A 21961-nucleotide genomic window follows, 5' to 3' on the forward strand; every position below is an offset into this window, starting at 1 on the left:
ACGAAGGTAAAGTTAGCGCCCGCCTCAGGTGCCTGCCAGCCTGCCTGGCTTTGGTACGTGTGGGTCGAAGTGGAGCCTCTTTAGCTTTGCTCTTGCAGGTTGCTCTCCCTCAACTCAACCTTGAAAAGTTGAAGAGCGATTCTCCCAGCTTTCTAAATAATGTGCAACTTGTAAATAGCACGGATGCTGGCTGATATGGCGCAACGAGTTGGCAACTACTGCTAGGACTTGCTGATCAGATGGATAATCAGACAGGATCGTTCGAATACGGCTAGTAAAAAGTTACTCGATATATTCTCTCGGTTTTCTTCGAATTGGCATCTATTCAATTTCCAAGCTCTAAGCTCCAAGCTCGACTATACATTACTTCTCGAGAACAACCACTCAACCGCCATCTTCAATCCTCTTAAAGCAGAGCACGTCTTGGACCCCTAGCTCACGCATATCTTTTCGCGACTGGTTCTTATCCCCGCTGTGTACCTTCTACAATACGTATAGTTCAATAGGCGTTTCTATAATTCGACCAACCTCAACGAATCGGCGAAAACCTCAATCCCAATCTGGTCACACTGTTGCTACTTTGAGATCAAGTACTAGTACTACATTATTGGCCAGTCATACTGAGCCGGGCCTCCTTACGATTGACAAATCAATCCAAGTTAATGTACGAAGTCCACGATTGTCGATTTGAAAGAAAGCTTACACCCCGTAAAGATCTTCGATACGACCTACTCGATCAATCCTTACCTTCCAAACGTCCGCTTCTTACAATCAGATAATCCTAGGTGGGGCGACGAAATTCGTCCCATCCAACATTCTTGACGGCCGCGTCTCGCGATATCAGATAATAGGAGATATTCGCAATGTCGTCATACGCCCAGCAGGTTCACCGCGCGCCTACCGCCTCCGAGATCCATCACGCTCTCCTACGTCCAGCCATCCTACAGATCCTCCGCGCACAGGGCTACTACTCATCGACGCCCAGCACGGTTGACGCGCTGACCGAGCTCGCTGCAAATTATCTTACCGCTATCTCGCGACGCACCGCGCAGCACGCGGCACTTAACAACGAGGTGGGTGTGCCAGGCCTTCCCGACGTAGTCGATGTGCGCCTCGCTCTCGAAGACTGCGGTGCTCTGTGGCCAGAACGCGACTTCACGGCTCAAGAAGTAAGCGGGGAGGAGGACATGAGAGGGGTTGACGAATTCATACGTTGGGTTAAGGGGAGCAAGAACCGGAGGATTCGCATGGTCGCGGCTCTGGACAAACCAGCCGCCGGCGATGTTGGTGTAGAAGGAGTAGAGGAACAGCGCGGGACAGACTACTTGAGTGGTATGTTCTACACAGACCCTATATATATCATACTTTATGTTAACAAACACAAACCACAGCGCTTAAGCGGAAGCACAACAAAACGGACCAAGACTCTAAGTACGCGGGTACGCTATTAGGCCGAGGCATCGTCGAAGGCGAGGTCGTCCCAGAAGGCGGAAGTGAGAACAGCATACACGCCTGGGCACGTAAGATGCACGAGACGTCGCAGCGCCCCCCTGAACCCGAAACTGTCGACATCGAGTCAAGGCCTCCTAGCTCGGGCCTGAGCTCACTTGCCGACGAGGACGTGGCTATGATAGATATGGAATTCTGAGCTTCTGAGCTACTGAGCTACTTGGATTGCTACCGATCCAGATGAAATTCTAAACCCCGAGAGATACCGAGGGATATCGGCTCTGGCCTGAATATGATTCTCGTCTTATTGTCTTTATCACACACCGAGCTATATTTTAGCCCCAAGACACGATACGAGGGTCTATCTATACATAGGTGCCTTACGCATGTGTTCTGCATGGCCTACGGCGTTGGCATCAACGGGTTTGAGGGAGTACGGTTTGGCGTTGCTATTGGTATATGAAGCATACTCTGCTTGGTGTGCGTTTTGCACAGTAGAATACCCCCTAGTCCAATTTTACTCTTAAAACCATCTACTTCCCTGTCTACCGTGACTACCTACCCCAGCGAAGGAGGTAACGTTAGCAGTGACGTGGTTTCTATATCGCCCTTGCCCTTGACTATAAGATAGCCGAAGGAGGGATCGGCACCCTCGTGCTTTGAGCATAAGCTTATCGAGATAGACTGAACCGCTCGTCGGTCGAGAATACATGAATACACCTCGCTTCAAGGCTATTACCAAGGTCTTTACAAATCGAACGCCTCATAATAGAAGGAGCCGTAGGAGGCTGGCCGGCTAGTTCAGGGGAAAGGCGGAAACCCGAAAGAGCTTAACATACATACATAGGTTAGATCATTAGGTTAGAGCCATATGTGGGTTGAAAGTACGCATCTCATACATCATAAGTAATATCGTTGTCAGCTACCGATGAGTATGATGAATGCTCTCGTAAACGCGGCCCTAGATATATTTCCGTCCGAACACGTGTAGGTCCAGAGGGTTATTTATATAGGTACATGTAGGTACCTAACCTATACGTATCTAGAGTACATTAGAATGAAAATGAAAACCTACCATACATAGGTAGGCAGGTCTACATATAAGTACCTAAGGTATGTAGGTATGTTTGATTGCTTTTTGGTATCATACACACGTATTGCTCTTGATATCCCCAAAGTTCAACCCAAATTCGAGCGAGTGAGATCCATACGCCAGCTGCTTATCCTAAAGACGAACCGATATATCCGTCCGAAATGAAATAGTCCCTTTCTCTTTTTAGCCCACATGGGCATGGGACTGGTAGTAAGATTTTTAGTTGCCCAAAACTAGGAGCCCATCGAGTGGGCTCTGGCGCTAAATCCAACGTCTGGTATGTTGTGATACTCGTGATACTCGTACGCCAACACCTTGTTGCATACCCAATTCCTTTTTTCTTCTACATCACGATACACTTTTTATCTTTGCCCTGGCCTCTCGGGATGGCAGCTGCCCAAGTCACATCCATCCAGCCATCAGTATCGTCCTTTTTCTTATTCTTCTTTCGTCCCGTCCACCCTCGGAGCTTAGCATCCTGTATATTCTTTAATGCTCCCCTCCTAGCCCGACTTTGTCGGCGATTTAAACTTGTATGATGGCGTAGTGACGTTGAGGTAAGCTGTGAAGAAGGAGGTGGCGGTGGAAGTGGGTGCGGTTCGCCATTGGAAACGCCAGAGATTGTTTCTAGACGCTCGACGGTAGGGCGCAGTAAATGTGCTCCCGATATTGGTCGGGGATGACGAGGAACTGGCGCATGCAAGACTAGCCCCGCCTGTTGTCTACCTACATCTAGCTGGCCGGGAGCATCGAATGCACCAGTTACACCCGTGGGCGTGCTAATTATAAGCGGCTGGGCAGGCTCCGATACTGGCTGTATTGTAGGTACACTACCTCGTCGAAGTTCCCGAAATTGGCTACCTCGACTACCTACAGGTACGCGCGGTAGGTGGAAACCACTTGACATAGGACGGGGCACATCATAACTAGTCTGCCTACTATGCAAACGTGTCGTTCGTTCCGAGTGTGGCGTTGGAGGTAGAGCTACAGCTATAATATCCTCGTTAGTCTGGTCCGTTGCTGGAGCAGAGCGGGGATAGCTAGTAAAAGAGGCCGAAGAAGCTGTATCGGGTCGTGGCGGGGCCCTTGGCCAGGTATAAGCATTTGGGAGTTTGCCCACAACTGGGCTGCTACTAGTCTGCTCGTCATTCCATCCCGGGACGTTCGTCGTAGATGACGGGGTAGTAGGACCGAGAGAATGAGGAATTGCCGACCCTGAACGGGAGCCCCCTACGACTTGATGCGATCCAGACGAGGCAGGTGTGTATTCAGTAATTGAGGGCTGCGCTGCCGCTGACATTTGGTATGGACTATGCCGCTCCGGCGTTACATTTACCACAGCGGGGCCCTCAGATACGTGGGAGCTTGTAGCCCTGGAAGGTGATCCAACGGGAGATACATCGTAAATATCGTCATATTCATCATCCACGTTGGGCCGGCGTTCTTGCGTGAAGGAATGAGCTGACACAGGTCTGTAAGAATGCACCCCAGCAGGCCCAGCAGATCGACTAGCATTTATAGAGGTATCTGCCACCCTTTGCTGCGAAGCGTGAGGATGCCAAGACATGTGGGATGGCCTATCCCGTAGAGGAGTTGTCTGTAGACGAGGTAACTCCGGACGGCTAAAATTAGGTGTCATAGACATTCGCGGGGGTAGGTTAGATGGAACGGACGGGACCGGCGGAATTGGTGGGATAGAAGATGGAAGAGGAGGAACAGGGGGGATAGAGTCTCTCCTGCTACCCGGTAGGATTCCAACACCGGGAATGACGGAGTGGTGTACGGAGTGACGCATGAAATCGGGTAAATCACCAGGGTCCTCCTTGGTATATGGTGGTGGTGGAGGTACCCAGTTATCAGCATCACTTTCATGAGGATGCTCAGCCCTCCCATCAGCGCGTCGATACTCAACTCGACCAGCCACAGGCTGCGGGTTCCGTCGGCGATTCACTGCTGCCGCAGTTGCAGCGCGGCGTAGCGTTGTTCCGGATCGTGGATTAGCATGAGCATACGGAGCATCGAGTGCTTCTTGGGCCTCCTCCAGGGAGACATCTTCTGTTTCTTCAATCGCCGCTGCGTGGGAGTTAGTGCGTGCTGTGGCCATAGGTCGTGGTACTAGCGGATCCTCCGAATCATCGTTATGAGCGGTCGACGGACGTAATAATACATCAACTTGACGGGACGTAGTCGATGCCATAGTCATCACACTGGCCCGGTTCCCTCTCCGCTGCGCCACCGTTCTCCGCCTAACGATAGCTACTTCTGCATCAATGTCGCGATGCTCCTCTTCTAGTGCTTCCGGTTCGTTTGCGCCAACCTCAATAGTAATTTCCTTTTCTTCGCCGTCTACCAAACTGTAGTCGAAATCAAGGATTGTGATTCTCCCTCCATCCACGAAGTCGATGCCGTCTTCCTCAGTTACAAGTTTAGGGGGCATCACACCTCGAGCAGCAATAATCAATCGTTCTTGTGAAGACATATTACCAAACCCGGATACCCATTTCATATGGCTCACACCACATAATTGTGTAATTTTGCGCCCGCATACGAACGTGTTGCGATACTTGTCGCATAAAATCTGCCACTGCGGAACTCGGCCGCCATTCACCTCCTGCATTCGAGTAGATGAGCGTGCTGAAACTCCGCTATTCATACGGTTTAATGATGGCGGTCCATTTAGATCGGATGCCGCATGGTTGGCTTCCGGAACTGCTTCTAGGTCTTCGGGCACACCATACAACCAAACATCTTTCCCTTCAAATCCAGCTGAGACGAGGTCTCCTTGGTAATTGGCAGCGGGTAGGGTACATGGCAACAAGGGTCCAGGCGAAGGAGTGTTTGGGGTCGGCCCTGTGAAATATGTTGTTCCATTGCGAAGGTCATCAATCCGCACGGCGCGAAAGGTCTCAAAACTTCTGTCATAAGCAAACGCCCAAGTTGCCTCCATAGAGCCTGACTCTTGCAGTAGGGCAGCATGACTACAGTCCCGGCTCGTATTAGGAAATAGAATAGAAGTAGTCCATAGTGCACTAATGTTATTTTCTTGGGACATTTGATTTCCGGGATCGTAATACGGAGCTGTCAAGATAACCGTATTAGGCGTGTAGGATGCTGTCGTCGTGCCTAAAAGCTGTGTTCCATCGTACGAAAAAGCGAGGGAATCGACACCATCACATTTCACTGCCCTTCGATCTGTTGGAAGAGCCCCAGGGCTTATAGAAGACACTTCAATGCCACCTTCGTACGCAGCTGCTAGCACACTTCCACATGGAGACAGGGTAATCGCACGAGGGGCATGGTCCAAGATTAGCGACTGGGTTCGGCGAGGTGGAACCTTTCCCAGGTCATATAAATCAACCTGCATGTCAGTCGATAATACTGCTAAGAGACTACCATCATCCAAAATGCATGCGGCCGCTGGGCGGCGTAATATTTTAAACTCCCGCTTAACAACCAGTTCGGGTTCTCTAACATCTAGGACAAATATTCGGGACGAGTTATACGCGAGTAGATGATGACCCCTAGGAGAGGAGCTGAATTGCATTCCTTCGCCACCGGGGGCAGAGGACGATCCGATACAATTAGAGATCAGTCTTATTGTAGTCGTCTTAGGGCGTAAGTAGGCCTCAAAAAGGTTTCTCTTGACTTCTCGTGCGAATAAGCGGCGCAGATTAGGTAAGTTTTCATCATCCGACTTTGCGACAGGTACGACGGCGTGGCTGGCGCTGTAGGATTTGCATCGCAGGAGGTGGTGTGCGTAGAGATGGGCTTGCTGGGAAACACGCCTCCATTTTGAATTAAGAAGGACAAGAGACGCAAACGAATTAGGATCGGTCAATTGAAGTATTCTAGGTTAATCAACATGTCAGCTGTCAATTATCAACATAGCTATTATAGCAGCATCAACCTACTGCTCTATAATCTCGTCTGGAAGCTTGTCAAAGGCTGAAGGCAAGAGCTTGCCGCTGGCGGCACTTGGCTTCTCGTCCATATCGGACGTTTGAGTTTTAGCAGACATGACAGAGTGCTACGAATGACGCCAAGGTCAAGAAGTTATAAGTGAGGATGTTGACGATATTTCAGGATAGTAGTGCTACGCCATGATTCAATAGAAGTCTATTTTTTATTTGGTATGGTCGCATCTGGACAGAAAGGGGAACAAGATTATCGTTTCTCATGAACGACTTGTCTCGGCCTGTGATATTGCACAAAGTTGAAGCAGATCGAGTGGGGAACCAATGAGAATAGAAATGAAGATGTGTGACAAAGAAAATGGGAGGTGACGCGGCAGATTAACGCTGGGGTAAGATAGAATATTGTAGACCTTCTCGTCCTTGCGCGCGCCCCCTTGTGAGTGATCCTTATGATCCTTGTGATAGGGGACGATGGAGCAACGATTGGAGGGGGCGGAGTAACAATTGGTAGCAATAGTTTAGCAATGCAGGCAGGCAATGGTACATATGTAACAATTGGTTCTGACCTGATTGAGGCAAGTAATAATGGAAGGCATGTAATGTCCCTTGTATGTTAGGTAAGGTTCTCATGTATGTATTGTACGCCGTAATACGCTGTAGGTAAGTGGTACCGGCATATATTATGGACATGTTAGGTACCTACTAACTAAGGCTTGCGCAGCAATGGGCAGCTCCCCTTGGAACATGTTACCTACCTAGGTATTGTACATACCTTGTATCGCAAGTACCTAATTTAGGCGATGCAATGGGTAATGGGTGCCGTACCTCGTTATTAAGCCTAAACCCAGCTGAAACCATAATGACCTTATAAAAGATACATAGGCCTCATGTACACTTCTGGTTGCACCTAACTACCTAATTGGAACAGATATATCGACCAAAATGGTAAGAGAGCTATCGTTAGTGCATCGTATACAAATCTAAGCTTTGTCTTTATTATTATCATGTACAAAATGAGAATATATATTACATTCGGGAAAATGCTTCAATAATGCTTAATATTGACCAGCCACATGCTGTGTACAAATAACTCCGGGTACTTGCGTCTTCACATATCACATCTTGGCAGGTCTTGAGATATATGTACATACATAGTGTATGTACCTTAGGTATGTAGGTACGTCCACTTATGTACAATCCCAGGTATGGGTGCAGTATGTAGCCCTGGTTAGAAGCTCGATCGAAACAACTTTACTATCACCTAGAAATGTAGATTAAACAAATCGAATTCTACTATGAACATCAAAGGCTTAAATTTTTATTACAACTAACAGATTTAATATTTCCGTATTGCACTACTATCCAAGTAATAACCTAGGTATGTACTCACTTAATTAATAGATACAACAATAAAGGTACTGGCACTAAGCGCTAATGCTGCGGGTACTTAAAATAAGGTAGTTATACGATCTAGCCAACCATCTCCATGTAAGGCTACCTAGATAAGTCTATTTTTGGATCTAAAAAGTTCCTCATACATCAGAACCTTAAAACCCAACTATACCCGTTTATCTACTCGCAGCCTGTCGAATTATACGACTTAGAGAAATTTGATCCTTTAAATACACTTTCGGTCACATTTCTCCCAGATTTGTATTAGCAGGCTACCATTAGTATTACTAAGACGTTGCCGTATTCTGCACCTAGGAAGAGATACCTGTCAACCGTCCCCGGTTAGTCAATACGATTTACAGTTTACCTAAGTAGGTGTAGTGTATGTATAACAAACCCCCGAAAAACGATGTGACCTCGGCTTAACTTCACGACCCTTTACAACATGAATGTATGTACAGGGCTGCCCTGCAATAGCCGAGGTTACTCCTCTGAAACGGCTATAATCAACTTGATGACGTATATAAACAACATAGCTAAAGCTTACCCATTACCAAGTATCAACTAGGTTAGCTAAGCTAGATAACTAGGTTAGCTACTTCGTACCTATGTAAGATATCAAAGTCCTCTACCTAACCGTGCACCAGTCTCGAAATGTCTCAACTGTACCGTGGGAATAAGGCACACGCGCATAAGCTGCCTTCATGCAATGGCCTTACTAAGACACATATGTATATGATGTTAGTCCTAGTGACTGATTATATAATGCAATGGGCACTAACAACTAGCCGCCCCGGGAATCATGGAAAGCTTACACTAGGTTAGAGCTCTCCCAACCTACTTCATGACTTTAGTATGATGTCAGGACTATAGCCAGCAACTCAGCTTTATTATTCAAGGCATTGACGTATACCACTTTAAGACTTACGGATTAGGAAAAGTACTCAAGTATTCTCATAATTATTGATAGATATCGTAAGAAGAAAATAGGCATTTCAAGACTCCGAAGCTTCCGTTCTCACACCCTAACTCCGACAGGCCTCGCTTTCACTCGCCATGGCTACTGCCAAGTGTGATATCCTCAACGTCTCTACAAGAGACGTTGCTGGGTATCTTCCGATTGAGAATTATGGAATGATTGGGAATATGAGAACTTGCGCGTTAGTAAGTATGGATGGGAGTATAGGTGAGTGAAAGCCTCTTTACTTAAGTTTAAAATTTGTATCAAATATCAAAAAAGCTAACAATACAACGCTTTACCCAATCAGATTTCATGTGCTGGTGAGGCTTCCTTATTATAGTGTCGTTCCAGGTTTCTATTTGACCTTAGTCTACCTAGTCTCTCCGAAAGGGAGGAGTTCGAGAAAATAAAGCAAGGTGACCTATCGCTAACTGTCTCTTGCTATATAAACAACTTTAAACTTATTCAAGATAAGAAGTAGTTTTGAAATAGAATTTAAGCTAACTTCAGTCATAGGCCAGATTTTGACTCTCCGTCCGTGTTTGGCCGTCTCCTGGACAAGTATAAGGGAGGCTACTTTAGTATAGCCCCCCCTGAGCCCGCATCATGCACAACTAAGCAGCAATACCTCCCATCAGCCGCCATTCTACAAACTCGCTATATTAGCGAAGAAGGCGTCGTCGACGTCGTGGACTTTTTCCCCCGTCCTAAGGAGTCTACCGTTCTGTCTACGAAACATAAGCACAGTGCCTATCGCGAGGCCAGGAGTGTATACGAAGAGCTGAAGAAATGGCTAGTTCGGCGAGTCGAGTGCATTCGCGGTCAGATGTCATTAGGTTTATTATTCCTCATCCTCATCATTAAGGTCAAGCTACTAATGTGCGTCAAGATGTGGACGTTTTCCCAGCGTTCGATTATGCAAGGGAGTCTCACACGACTACCATACTGCAAACCGTGCAAGGAGTTGACAGTCCTCAGAGTAAGACTGTCACTTTCCACAGCAATAGTCTGAAGCTTCAGCTTGATGTGACTATCGACTGCGGCGGCGGAGAGTCAGATACTTGCCCGACCCTTCTTTTCAAAAAGGTGCAGAGAGAGGGCATGAAAGGCGAGGGGGTTGTAGCCAATTTTACACTGCAAGAGGGCCAGGCTATTTCGTTCGTTATTCGAGAGGATATACCAAACCACGTTACGGAGAACATCACGAGTCCGGTCCTCGATGCTCGACAACATGACACGCAGGCGTACTGGTTTAACTGGCTCTCAAAAAGCAGTTATAAGGGCGCCTGGCGCGAGGTGGTCATCCGGAGTTTCATGATATTAAAGTTACTAACCTACGAGCCCACCGGGGCCATAGTCGCGGCCCCTACATTTTCAATACCCGAAGCGATCGGTGGAGTTCGGTAGGTTCTATTTCTGTTATGTAAGCTGCGAGGAAATAACAATAATTAACTAGGTGTAGAAACTGGGATTACCGTTTCTCCTGGGTTCGAGATTCCAGCTTCACAATCTACATCTTGCTACGGATGGGGTTTACGCAAGAAGCGGACGCTTACATGGAGTTCATCAGTGAAATACTGCAGAAGACTACGGCGAAGGGCAGCGATCTGCCGATCATGTTTACTATTAGGGGTGAGACCGATATACCGGAGCAAGAGCTTGACCATCTCGACGGCTACAAAGGTAGTAGACCGGTCCGAATCGGCAACGGAGCCGCGTTCCACAAGCAGTTCGATACATATGGCGAACTTATGGACGCCATATATCTTTACAACAAGTATGGAAAGCCTATATCATGGGACACATGGGTTTCCGTTCGCAAAATGCTTGGTAAGTCGTGTAGTCAAACAACCCCGGACGAAAAACACAATAGCTGACTTTAGACAGACCACGTTCTAACAATACTTCACGGTGTGTAAAACACCACCATCTAGAGGAAACTAAGAGTTAACTAGAGGACCTCCAAGAACCGGATATGTCGATATGGGAAGTCCGCAACAACAAACAACACTTCGTCTACTCGAAAATAATGCTCTGGGTCGCCCTCGACCGGGGTCTCCGCCTCGCCGAGAAACGCTGTCTTCCGTGTCCCAACCGCGCAAAATGGCTCGAGGCCCGAGACGCCATTTACGAAGAGGTCATGGAGAAAGGCAAACAACCCTCCTTCTTTTCACACTACCTCCCTCGCCATCATCCCCAGACTAACTCAGGAGACCAGGCTACAACACAGAAATGGAAAGCTTCATCCAAAGCTACGAAAACAACACCATCCTCGACTCCTCGATCCTAATCGCGCCCTTGGTCTTCTTCATCACGCCCAACGACCCGCGCTTCCTCAACACCGTCGACCGGATCCTTCTCGCGCCAGAGAAAGGCGGCCTGACGAGCGCAGGCCTGGTCTACCGGTATAACACGGAGCTCGCTAACGACGGTAAGCCCCCGACACCATCCACCGAAACACCTGTATGCATAGCATTTACTAACACAACTCACCCCCCCAGGCGTCGGCGGCCACGAAGGCGCATTCAGCATGTGCACCTTCTGGCTCGTCGAAGCGCTGACCCGCGCCTCGGTCTACGAGCCGCGATACCTCGAGCGCGCCGTCAACCTCTTCGAGAACATGCTCAGCTTCTCGAACCACCTATCCATGTTCTCCGAGGAGATCGCGCGCAGCGGCGAGCAGCTAGGCAACACGCCCCAGGCCTTCAGCCACCTAGCCCTGATCAGCGCCGCCTTCAACCTCGACCGCGCTCGAGACTACGCGAGGAGGTGAGAATCGAAGGATTGACGGTGACGCCAGATTGGTACTTCTGCTGTAACGTCGCACCGGGTGGTGGCGGAGAATAGGGGCTAGAGTGAAGCGGATGGCGATGGGAGGGGGAGTACAAGCTAAGATGCTTTGATGCATACCTACCTAAATAACACGATATTTCTAGAAAGGATCAAGTCAAGCTACTCTAAAGTCAAGTCAAGCTGCTCTAAAGAAGAACCCCCGTAGTCGTGAGATTCATTAGCGACTAAGCCAGCCGACCTAACCGTACAGTAAGCGGGCTGCTTGTGCCGTTTCCAAACGCACGTAACTCGGGTAGCAAGAGGTACAGATGCACCAGCTCGCCGCCCTCTTGCGACCATCCATACTCCCTAATGACATCACGGAATATTCCCTAACATCGAGGGTCCAACTATTATGGTTCTAGAACGAACAATATCATCTAGTTTCGGAGACCCAAACCGTCGGGCCAGCGCCTAGATTCATTCTAAGAGCAAAAGTTATAGGCTTGGAATACAATTCCCATGTCGAGGAAGCACGAAAATAGAAGGGACAGCGTTACCTACGTACACGCATAAGAAGTACCCAAAGTAAATATTAATTTTATTTTGCTCTAGCTACAACAGTTCCAGGCACGGAAATGTAGGTACATTCAGCGGTTTCTCGCTCACTTATTAGAAATGCTTAAGGTGATAATATAATCAAAGTTAGCATATGATCTGTTACAAGAGCGAGAGAGCACCAAATGAATATCAACTAAACGAAAGACTCGCATCCGGGTATCTTCCACTAATATTAGGCCTTGGTAAGAGTGAATATGACTCGCTGTGTTAGATAGCGCGACAGCTTTTCAGATAACTTACTATAAAAGCGCCTTGCGTCCTTAGCAGCATATAAAGCGCAGTATTGTCGAATAGTTTTTCTCAAACGACCATACGATCAGGTAGCTCGAGTAGTTGCTTACCATTTTGATAACCCAATTCCCGAAAAAATGACTCTGCATGTAACGTCCAACCCTTCCTCTACTCATAGTTTTCGTATATAGTAGGAATTAGGCTAAGACGATTGCCTATTGTTTTTGACTGCCACGATGTGGGAGTACTGCCAGTAAGTCCCCCTTTCAAGACATTCCTGGACTATGTCTTCCTCCTCCCACCACCACCGGTCGGCGTGGACGAATTTCCCCCATATCTCTTGCCACAACATTCTTGAGATGAGACATCGGAGCTCACTTTCTACCGATGTTTGGTCCTTCATATCTTCTGTCGTAGTAGCGCACTCGTGTACCGCACGTACAGAAATAGTTGTGATGGTGCTTCCGAATCCACGAAGTTTCGCAACAGCTAACCAGGCGGGAAATGTGTCACTTGGTAACGTAGTACGACACTTCTTCTCGAGTTGTATCAAGAGATTCTCGAATAGCCATTGTCGTAGTTTTGGACCCATTGAAGATGAGACTGGTTGGGGGTCTATAAGGGTTAAGTGTAGAGCACCGCCGGGGGCAAGGCAGCGGTATATGTGACGGAGAAGTGGTGGGATCTCGCTCGAAGGAAATAGTGCAGGCATAGGTAGACATGTTACAGTTGAGTATAGCTGTGGAGCAAGCGGCCGAGAACCTGCCGATGCAGATATCACCGGCACAAGTAATGGTTGGACGTTTGGGAATAAGCTTGGCGATATTGGCTTTGGCGATAAGTGTGATACCGAGGCTTGCGGGTGTAGAGCAGCGAGAAACGAAGCAGATGCTAGTTAGGTATGTATCATTAGGAAGGCTTCAAGGAAACTGCCTCCTTACTGGGGTACATACCTTGAGATTCGTAGAGTGCAAGGATCCTAGCAGATCCAGGGGTTTTTGACGAATCCGGACTCCCGGGACAGCTATCTGCGCACTCCATGAGCGGAACATATCCCTCGTGTTGTAAAGCAGAAAACATCCAACGTTTCTTAGTCATCTCAAGTTCTTTGTAAACCGTTGCGTCCGAGGAATGGCCCATGCTAGATTTGATGTTGGCAAGCATGAGCTCTGGACTTGCTGCTGCCATCATTCGAACTTCACGTTGTAGCGCCGCAAGACTCGGAGACATACACCTGTCGGAATCGTCACTGATCAATGAATTATGCAATCCTTCCTCGCCGGACTGGGTTACCGCTTCTCTGTTCGGAGTGCAATCCCACTCGTGGGGAGGCTTCCAAGCGTCCGCATTTCCCAGCCTGTCGATACCATTCCATCCTGGAGTATATATGCCAGTTTTATTCTGGAATTCGATAGGGGGTGGCGTATGCGGCGATCTAGAAGAAGATGGTCTAGTAGAGCCAGGATCATCAAATGCTAAGAAGTTCCTAGAAAATAATTAGGCGAATCTGGGTCACCACGTTATAAGTTTCGTAGACTTACGTTCTGTCTGAAAAATCCGGTATTGGTGGTGTTGAGGCCTTTGTCCGGCCAGCCGAGATGTGGACTTCGGAAATCAACTGGTTGATGTCCGTGTCTGGATCATGGGGCGAGTATACGACTTCGGTAGTTCTTGTAATGAATGAAGATGGCCCTAGGGTCTGAATCAAATACTCCGACTTCGTACTGGTAGTAGCGTCGCTCACGGAAGCCCCGACGCCAGTGCTGTTGGTAACAGCAGATGGATCCGTCCATTTCGACAACGTGGAATCTACCGTAGCCGAGAATTAGCGATTATATATATCATCTGAGGGGATTCAGGCTTCCCACCTGGCGACGACAGACTAGAGACATCGGCCGCTTCTGAAACTTGGGTAGGGAGGTAGCCTCTCTCGGCAGGTTTTACAGTAATCTCCGATTCATCCTGATGGTGAAGCAGAGTCTTGACACCGTAAGATGATGTTCGGTTGACCTTGTTAACATTACGAACTGGAGGCGCGGGTGATGTGGTTAGGTCCTTTGGCTTAGGCGACGTTGGGGTCTTCCTTCGACCTCTAGCCGAAAATATTCCAAATCCCCGGTCGCTAGAAGTCGAACTCTCAGTCGAAATGGATTGGCGGCCATTCTCAGACTTTTGCCTTTTCTCTTTTTCTTTCATCTTAGCCTCTTGCTCTTTTCTTACCATCCGCTCACCCACCAACTCCCGGTTGGGATCAGTCCAGAGAACGTCGAACATGATGGCTGTTTATGGTTAACTTGTCATCTAAGGCCTTCTTGTGAAGAGTTTGTATCCGTCGCGGTATAATCGGTATAATGATGGTAGGTTTGGCGGATTGGGATTTTCAAGGACTCGGTGCAATTGTGACACAAAGGTGGTGTAATGACGGGCCAAATTTTCATCGGCAGTCAAGTTAACTTCCAAGAGGGATTGAACGAGCCATGTTATTATTACCTAGGATTAGAAGAGTCTTCTCGCAGATCTCTCTCTTGTTGGTTTTAATCAGGTATCGGATAGACCGGAGGGTTAAGGGGCTGGCTGGTTAGGGGGTTAGAAGAAAAGAGGTTCACCAAGATGGCTGAGTTTCGTGTACGGTAGGATTGGTAAAAGATTCAAAAGTCCCGCCACTTCGCTGTTGACGAATTGACTGCCTCGATTGCTAGAGTGACACGGAATTAGTGATGGGACTCGAGGTGAAGTAAGGATGTAGAAGGTAGTAGGTAGGGTTGTAAACCAAGACATATAAAGTGGGAGATGGGAGAAGTGATGAGACTGGATAACTACCACCTGAGAAGCACCTGAGAAGCACCTGAGAATCCGAGGAAGGTTGGAAACTTAGATTGAAAGGTGAGACAAATTTGAAGCTGGATCAAATTCTAAGCCGGTTTTGCATCTCGAAATCATGGCAAGTACATCACCTTCGTACCTGCTCGACCCGAGAGATAGACCGCGGGAGCCTGCACTGATAAGATCGAGAGACGCACCTTCCCGCCCATTTCCTCTCCAGGTACTCTTTGACACTTCCCAATCCGCCTCGAGTCACGCCTCGAGTCACGCCTCGAGTTATCCCCGACCTTCTCGGAATACCATATCTTCTAAACGATAAGCGCCTCCACTCCACTTTGGTGTTTGCTTGTGTTTTTTGTGCGCGTGTATTTTTCTCCATCAGTGGATCCACGTTCCGTTTACACCTTCGGTCTCCTAGGCCGCGACGAAGATGGTGATCCTTAGGAGGTAGACATAATAGTACCTTAGGTAGGTACGTTATAATTACGTGGAACAGAGAAACCAGATGACTGCTTCCAAGACCGAGAGCTTTTCATCAGGATAGCATCATAGAGCAAGTTTAGGTTAGACCTCCAAGTAAATTATATTCGTCCCATCAGATCTACCAGTAGGTAGTTTATGAATACCTCCACACTTTGTTAAATCTATACATCTTCAACTCAAATCACACTTAGTCGTGTGCCAACCATACTAGCTGTCACCTGCGTCATAATACTCAACCAAGGTTGCTTATTTAATATACACATGATCTTGGATAATTAATAGCAATACTAAGGGCTGCGGCGAATTAAAAGGTTGATTCTGTAAAGAGTGGTATACAAGAAGAGCCTCATCTCCTACCTGGCTAATCGAATTACTCTATCTTATTCAGCTCTCATAGCAACTATGTTACAATTCTATCATCTTAGATAAAGACTCGAAATTAAATTATCTATCTCTATTAAAGTCTAAAGTCCTTGCTACAGCTAGGCCAAGAGGATCAAATACTTTCAAGACAGACCGAAAAGTCGAGTTAAAGCGTTACGCCACAAGGTCGAGGTAACATGACCCCTATATGCCATGGAGAGATAGAGTGTTCTAAAAAGCATCACGTCTTTTATTAATTGCAATTTTCAACCCATTCAAAACACCACCATAAGCGAAGAGTCCTAACCTAACGTAAGGATCTAATCTCTCACTAACACGGGAGTCCCAACCCACCCCATAACGCACCCAGCTCCCTGGTTTTCAAAATAACAACGTCCTCGACATCCGCGGACCGTAGCAGGATCGTAGCAAACATCAGAATGTATACAGGATACCCGAACCACGCACGTTTGGAGAAGCTGCAGCCACCCACGCATCGAACCCATGGATCGGGTATCTGTGGCTGGAGACAAGGCGCCCAAGCCGCCGCTCCGCAGCAGATCTTCAGATCTAAGAGTCGGGGCCGTATGACGGCTTCAAGGCAAGCAACTTGGGGCTCAGGTGTTCCTGCGGGTACTTGCTTAGGTAGATAAGCGATGTGTTAATTCTATCCTGTAGACGGTCGCGTACGGGACGAGTTGGGAGGCGTTGCATCAGGTGCATATGTAGGGGCTATCCCATGCGCTTGCTTGCTTTTGTACCTGCATATTCATACGCAGGAACAACATCATGGATCTGTAATGGGTGTTTGCGACTGCGCCTCGGTTTGTTTGTTCTTATATGCGCCTCCTTATCACGCGAAGAGGGCTATGGTTAAATCTGATATACACACCTAACCTAGCCTTTTGTATGATACTTAATAGAGTAGAGCTTGGGCTAAGCATGTGTTTTGACGTTCTCCAGCACGCGGACAACTCGGACCTCGTCGTACAACCTATGAACCGAATTATGAACCGAATCGACAGACCTCTTCCAATTCCATGGTTCCCACCAGAGCGTGTTTGCTAGATTCTTTATGCTGGCGTATACATAGTACGTGCATGCTGTGGATGCATTCGGCCTACCGTCCATCTGATAACCGTACGGACGACGCCACTGCATAGACTAATCATCAACTGGGAATAGCCGAAAGTGACAGCCTTACGGATATTGATTGTCATAGTCAAGGGGTATGCTTGCAGCTTTGTAATTCTTTCGAAATGATGACCTAGTACATACGTTCGGCCGTTGAGCATGTGAATTCACTATTGACATACGAGGCTGCGGGAGGAGACGAGTAAAGGGAGTATCGAAGCCGTCGCAGAATGCATCTTGTTTGTTTTGCTTGGCTCGCTTAATCATGTTATAGCAGGACCAGTTACTCAATGCTGACAGGGAATAACTACTATACAAAAGTGATTGGTTCTGCCGTCCAAAGTCCTACACTTAGTGAAGTATCTTGAATTTTGCACGTCCCTTGCCACCCCCTGGCGAGTCTGATCATTGCTGCATCTAGGGCACGATGGCACGTCATAACAGGCCTAATGTTATGTAGGTCTAATTCGCTAGACCCGAAGCCATGGGCCGCCGCTGCATGGAATACATACGGATTACGACGGTGAGAATTCTGCGTTACCGAGATTTTTTTTCTCCTTGCGTTCGCCCCGTCGCTTTGTACTCCTACTGTTCCTTTTGACATGTCTGACAGCTGAACTAAGAAATACTTAACATTCTATGGGAAGAGGCTAAGGAATAACGGTATTGTCATTCTGTTAGGCATATCAGATCTGGAGAGGGAAAGTCCTGTCTCCCTCCTTTCGGGATATCAATCGTATGTTTACCTATGCAGGTACATGGTTCCTGGAGCAAGTAGCTTTACCTCTTCGAAACTGAGAACTCGAATTCGTGACACCCGATTGGCCAATAGATCGCCGGGGTGTTTCATGAAATACATCGTATGTACCTACGAGAGAAGTTGAACTCAACTCCTTGGGAGACCTTCCTCTTCGGATTTCTACCCCGCAGGTTTTATAGAAAACAGGTTTGTTTTACATAGGCAACCTAGTAATGTGAAAACTAACATTGGAAGGGTTTAGAATATCCAAGGATGTATGATAGTAGTAGAGGGTTGTTGATATAGCCAAGTAAACATTAATTCTAGAAGTCTTCAATCTTGCTACGCCTCTCGCCTGCGCGAACATTCAAATCTCGCGTAGTATTTCTTAAGATTATGAAGCTATGGTGCCTTAGTAGTAGATCAGCCTTACGGACGCTATGTTCTTACTGGTCCACCTCGCTATATTACCTACTTATACCCCAACCGCTAGGCCCGCTAATATACCAAAAAGACCCTAGTGTTTATCATCGGGAAAGCAATGTCTTGATGCATATACGCCAAGGGGACCCCTATGCCTTGTGTAGAAAATTACCAATCCTAGTATTATCTATGTGGGTTAGCTACATAGTTGAGTTTTTCAAACAGGGTTGATGGGACAATGCCTTGAACAGTGCGCCAGACAGAACTGGGATAAGCCAGGAGAGTACATACATACTCTCCAGATCACGCACGCCGGCACGATGTTACGTCTCTAACCTACCTAGCCAGATATTCTTTTCCCGGCGAAGATCTTGCCGTTCACCGCCACCTCCTCTCTTTCTCCCTTCCAGCCGGCAATATCGGAAATAAAGAATACACATGCAAAGAGGGCTAAGAGACTGGATCTATCATTATATTAGGTACCTGCATATGCGGCCGCTCAACCATCGTTAGACCCAATACCTAATTCATACACTGGATATAGGTGTAATGTACGCGTACATGTATGTAACTCGGTGCTCGACTAGGAAGGTTAAAAAGAAGCTTTCGGCCGCACTCGACCTAAGAAAGGTTGAGCTTCTCCATATTTTGGCTACTTTAGCGTTGAGGGGAAAAGACCGACTAACGAATATTACTCCTCTTTCGTCCCGCTATGCGCTATATCAAGGGGCAATGCCACCTCATAGCGGAATCACACCTATCCTCTAAACCAAGTTTCTATCCTGGTTTATCCAACTGACCTTGCCGAAAAGGTAAAACCTAGGGACGCTGCAATGCCTAGAATTCTAGAATACCAAATTAGGTAGTCGAATCGTGCATCATCTGGCCGATAGCTCATCGATGATAGAGTGTATATGATGATTACAAGGTTTTGGTACACGCAAAAGGCATCGCTTGCCAAGATGCACATGTGCACTTCAGAAGCGGGATGAATAATGAAAATATAAATCAAAATCTAATATTTGATGCCGTTATATTGTCTACCCTTTAGCATCCTGGTGAGATTGCGACGTCCTGCCGCTATTAGCTAACTCCGTCATTGACTCGCTCTCTATGTCCTTATGTGAGCTTCGGCTTGGAAGCCTGAATGCGAAATTTCGTTTATCCTGGTGTTCGTTGCCGTACTGGCTCAACTCGGGGCGTCGACCGGTAATACGGACCCGGAGATCCGAGAACGACATCTTCACTACCTCCCAGCTTGTCGCGATGTATATCAGGCAGTTCCAAAATCCCTGAAGTGGTAAAACGATTGCGCTCATAATCTCGAGCGATGCTAGCACGCTGTTCGTATTGACGATACTGTATACGCGATTTGCTGTTGAGGGAAGCCAAGTGACAAGGAGCGCCGTGAAGAAGAGGATGGCGCACTTGCTGTATGACCACGCAGCATTGTTGGCCTCGAAGTTCGCCCTTCTCTTTTGGAACTTCGCTCGTGACTGGGCTGCGGATGGTGTCTGCGGCACGTTGCTCTGAACAGGAAGCACAATATCCCCCTCTTGCGCTTTGCTGTTGCCTTTTGTATTATTCGACGATATTGTTACCGAGTACGACGGGTTGCTCTTAGTCATGCCGAATCGTCCAAGGGGTGCGAGGTCGATTCCACTTCCGCCCTCTCCAGCAGCTTCGGACGTGACTGTTACTTCGGTTGTCTTCGTTGAATAGGGGTCGTTCATATTCAATGCATCCGGATCATGAGCGCTGCTGCTGGCGCCAAAATTTCGTAGTTGCTTGCGCTTCTGATATATGTCTTTTCCTGCCCGTATATAAATAGCCATCGTAAGTAAGATAATAACCCTAAGCAGTGTCAGTAATGCCAATCTTAGAAGCATCAATTCATGAGCCCTTACCAGACAGGACCGTAGAAAGTAACGATCCGAAAGATGTCCCATCCAGAGCTAACCCAGCACCATAAAGTGGCATTGCCATACATCCGGCCAGACGACTCTGTTCTCACGAACACATAGGTGAGCGCGGGAACGAACGGGACGCCGTAACATATTAAGAGATACCTGAAGTTGGTATCGTATAAGTTTCCATGCTTAACTTTTAAGGGATGGAGGTTGAGTTTGAACTGACCATTTTTCCATCATACGGAGTTTAGCGGCGTCAAACTTGTAGTAAAAAGTTAAGTAGACATTAAATGCCATAGCCAATGTCCAAAAAGCATCAGCGGGCAGGAACCTTTGGATAGTTTAGTAAGTTGAGCGAATATGTATTGGCAAATGACATACATTTGTATAAGAAATCCTTGAAATTGGCATCCAAATGTATCAATCTCCATCACGTATCTCCTTGACATCAATGTTCCCACGTTGGTCATCATATTACCGAAGGAGGCATAAAAGACTAGGCGGTTAATAGGCTTGTGGAAAGCCTTCGAGAAAGTGAAGGTAATGATAACGAAAAGACATCCCAACAGCGAGAATACGGAGCCAACCCGTTCAATGACGCTGATCGCCTCGAGCTCTCCTGCTGTTAATTCACGCCCCATTTTCGTATAGTAGTTAATATTAGATTCAAGGGAATTGGGGTGTAGTTGGTTCGATGGCTGGGCTCCGAGCTGATATATCGCACAAACAGGAACGGCCCGCTACCGAGTCGGTAGTCAAATAGAGATGCTTGATCTATGTTTGCTTCACTCGATATAAATATAAAAGCTGCATAACTGGCCGAAGGAACGCCTGAGTCATTAATCAACGTTTGGCTTTCCAGCAGGACGGACGAGTTGACATTATCCACGTGAATGAGATATGCTAACCGATATAAGTCGTCAAATATCGATAAAGTTGAGCTAGATGTGATTGCGATTCATGAATCGTAACGAAGTTTCGAGGTCCACTTGTCCATCCACTGTCTCAACAGTCGGGTCTCGAGAGAATCTTATAGCTCCAGCGCCCACTCACACCGGACTCGTAAACTTATTTGAGATGGCGTGGGTCTAAGCCTTGCCTATCCATGTGGATATTCTTGAGAACATCTTTGGAAGGACAGAATACTAGATATGTATCTCCTGGTTTCTGACTAGGATGCCACGCGACTAATAAAGAAAGCCCCGTGTGTATTTTATGCCAGGGCCCAGTTGCTTAACTACAGCGAACTAGAAGAAGGGCTTCGGCTCCTGGGAGGGTTCCTCAGGTACCAGGACCAATCAAATAAGAAATTGAACAGTAAAGAGAATTTATGGTTGGTATTGAGAAAGACACAGGCATGATGAGCAAGGATGGCGGCCGATTATTCTAGGATTTGACCAGCAATATCAGTCAGAGAAATTGTACATAGAGAACCAGGATGTTTTCGTCCCGATCTGTACATAGGGTGTTGACGCTGACGTGCGTCTGTGCCCATTCCGTTGACGGATAGGAGTTGTACTACACAGTATGCAAGTGTAGACTTCTTCCGGAACTCATCTCGAGCAGCTAAGGCAACGCCAGGATATGTGGATAATAATCGAAACAGACCGGGTATCCAGGCGAACCCGGCCCCATACATAGTCCCTTAGTAAC

General features: G+C 47.4%; 6 protein-coding genes across 6 annotated transcripts; 3 read left to right on the plus strand and 3 right to left on the minus strand.

Annotated features, from left to right (window-relative positions):
• The first annotated feature begins 494 nt into the window (after nucleotides 1–494).
• Nucleotides 495–1810, plus strand: F4813DRAFT_119776 (uncharacterized protein). The gene is made up of 2 exons (XM_049238593.1): nucleotides 495–1332; nucleotides 1392–1810. The coding sequence occupies exons 1-2, from the start codon at nucleotides 864–866 to the stop codon at nucleotides 1646–1648; spliced, it is 726 nt and encodes a 241-aa protein (XP_049098625.1). The 5' UTR covers nucleotides 495–863; the 3' UTR covers nucleotides 1649–1810.
• Nucleotides 1811–2885: 1075 nt separating this feature from the next.
• On the minus strand, nucleotides 2886–6560 carry F4813DRAFT_390369 (uncharacterized protein; the record flags this gene model as incomplete). Its single annotated transcript, XM_049247006.1, has 2 exons — nucleotides 2886–6390; nucleotides 6454–6560. 2 exons carry the CDS (start codon nucleotides 6558–6560, stop codon nucleotides 2886–2888), a joined length of 3612 nt encoding a protein of 1203 aa, XP_049098626.1.
• Nucleotides 6561–8904: 2344 nt separating this feature from the next.
• On the plus strand, nucleotides 8905–11582 carry F4813DRAFT_381288 (glycoside hydrolase family 15 protein; the record flags this gene model as incomplete). The annotated part of the gene is made up of 7 exons (XM_049245651.1): nucleotides 8905–9034; nucleotides 9331–9630; nucleotides 9699–10212; nucleotides 10272–10639; nucleotides 10765–10959; nucleotides 11028–11240; nucleotides 11311–11582. 7 exons carry the CDS (start codon nucleotides 8905–8907, stop codon nucleotides 11580–11582), a joined length of 1992 nt encoding a protein of 663 aa, XP_049098627.1.
• A 1053-nt stretch (nucleotides 11583–12635) lies between these two features.
• Nucleotides 12636–14707, minus strand: F4813DRAFT_390371 (uncharacterized protein; the record flags this gene model as incomplete). The annotated part of the gene is made up of 4 exons (XM_049247007.1): nucleotides 12636–13324; nucleotides 13387–13919; nucleotides 13975–14242; nucleotides 14302–14707. The coding sequence occupies 4 exons, from the start codon at nucleotides 14705–14707 to the stop codon at nucleotides 12636–12638; spliced, it is 1896 nt and encodes a 631-aa protein (XP_049098628.1).
• Nucleotides 14708–16201: 1494 nt separating this feature from the next.
• Nucleotides 16202–17887, plus strand: F4813DRAFT_362737 (uncharacterized protein). The gene is made up of 2 exons (XM_049243650.1): nucleotides 16202–17759; nucleotides 17860–17887. Exon 1 carries the CDS (start codon nucleotides 16943–16945, stop codon nucleotides 17168–17170), a length of 228 nt encoding a protein of 75 aa, XP_049098629.1. The 5' UTR covers nucleotides 16202–16942; the 3' UTR covers nucleotides 17171–17759; nucleotides 17860–17887.
• Nucleotides 17888–19438: 1551 nt separating this feature from the next.
• Nucleotides 19439–20949, minus strand: F4813DRAFT_390372 (family A G protein-coupled receptor-like protein; the record flags this gene model as incomplete). The annotated part of the gene is made up of 4 exons (XM_049247008.1): nucleotides 19439–20252; nucleotides 20306–20467; nucleotides 20535–20639; nucleotides 20690–20949. 4 exons carry the CDS (start codon nucleotides 20947–20949, stop codon nucleotides 19439–19441), a joined length of 1341 nt encoding a protein of 446 aa, XP_049098630.1.
• Between the last annotated feature and the right edge of the window lie 1012 nt (nucleotides 20950–21961).

Source organism: Daldinia decipiens (assembly GCF_022478715.1).
Source record: "Daldinia decipiens strain CBS 113046 unplaced genomic scaffold F4813scaffold_21, whole genome shotgun sequence".
Classification (NCBI taxonomy): Eukaryota; Fungi; Ascomycota; class Sordariomycetes; order Xylariales; family Hypoxylaceae; genus Daldinia; species Daldinia decipiens.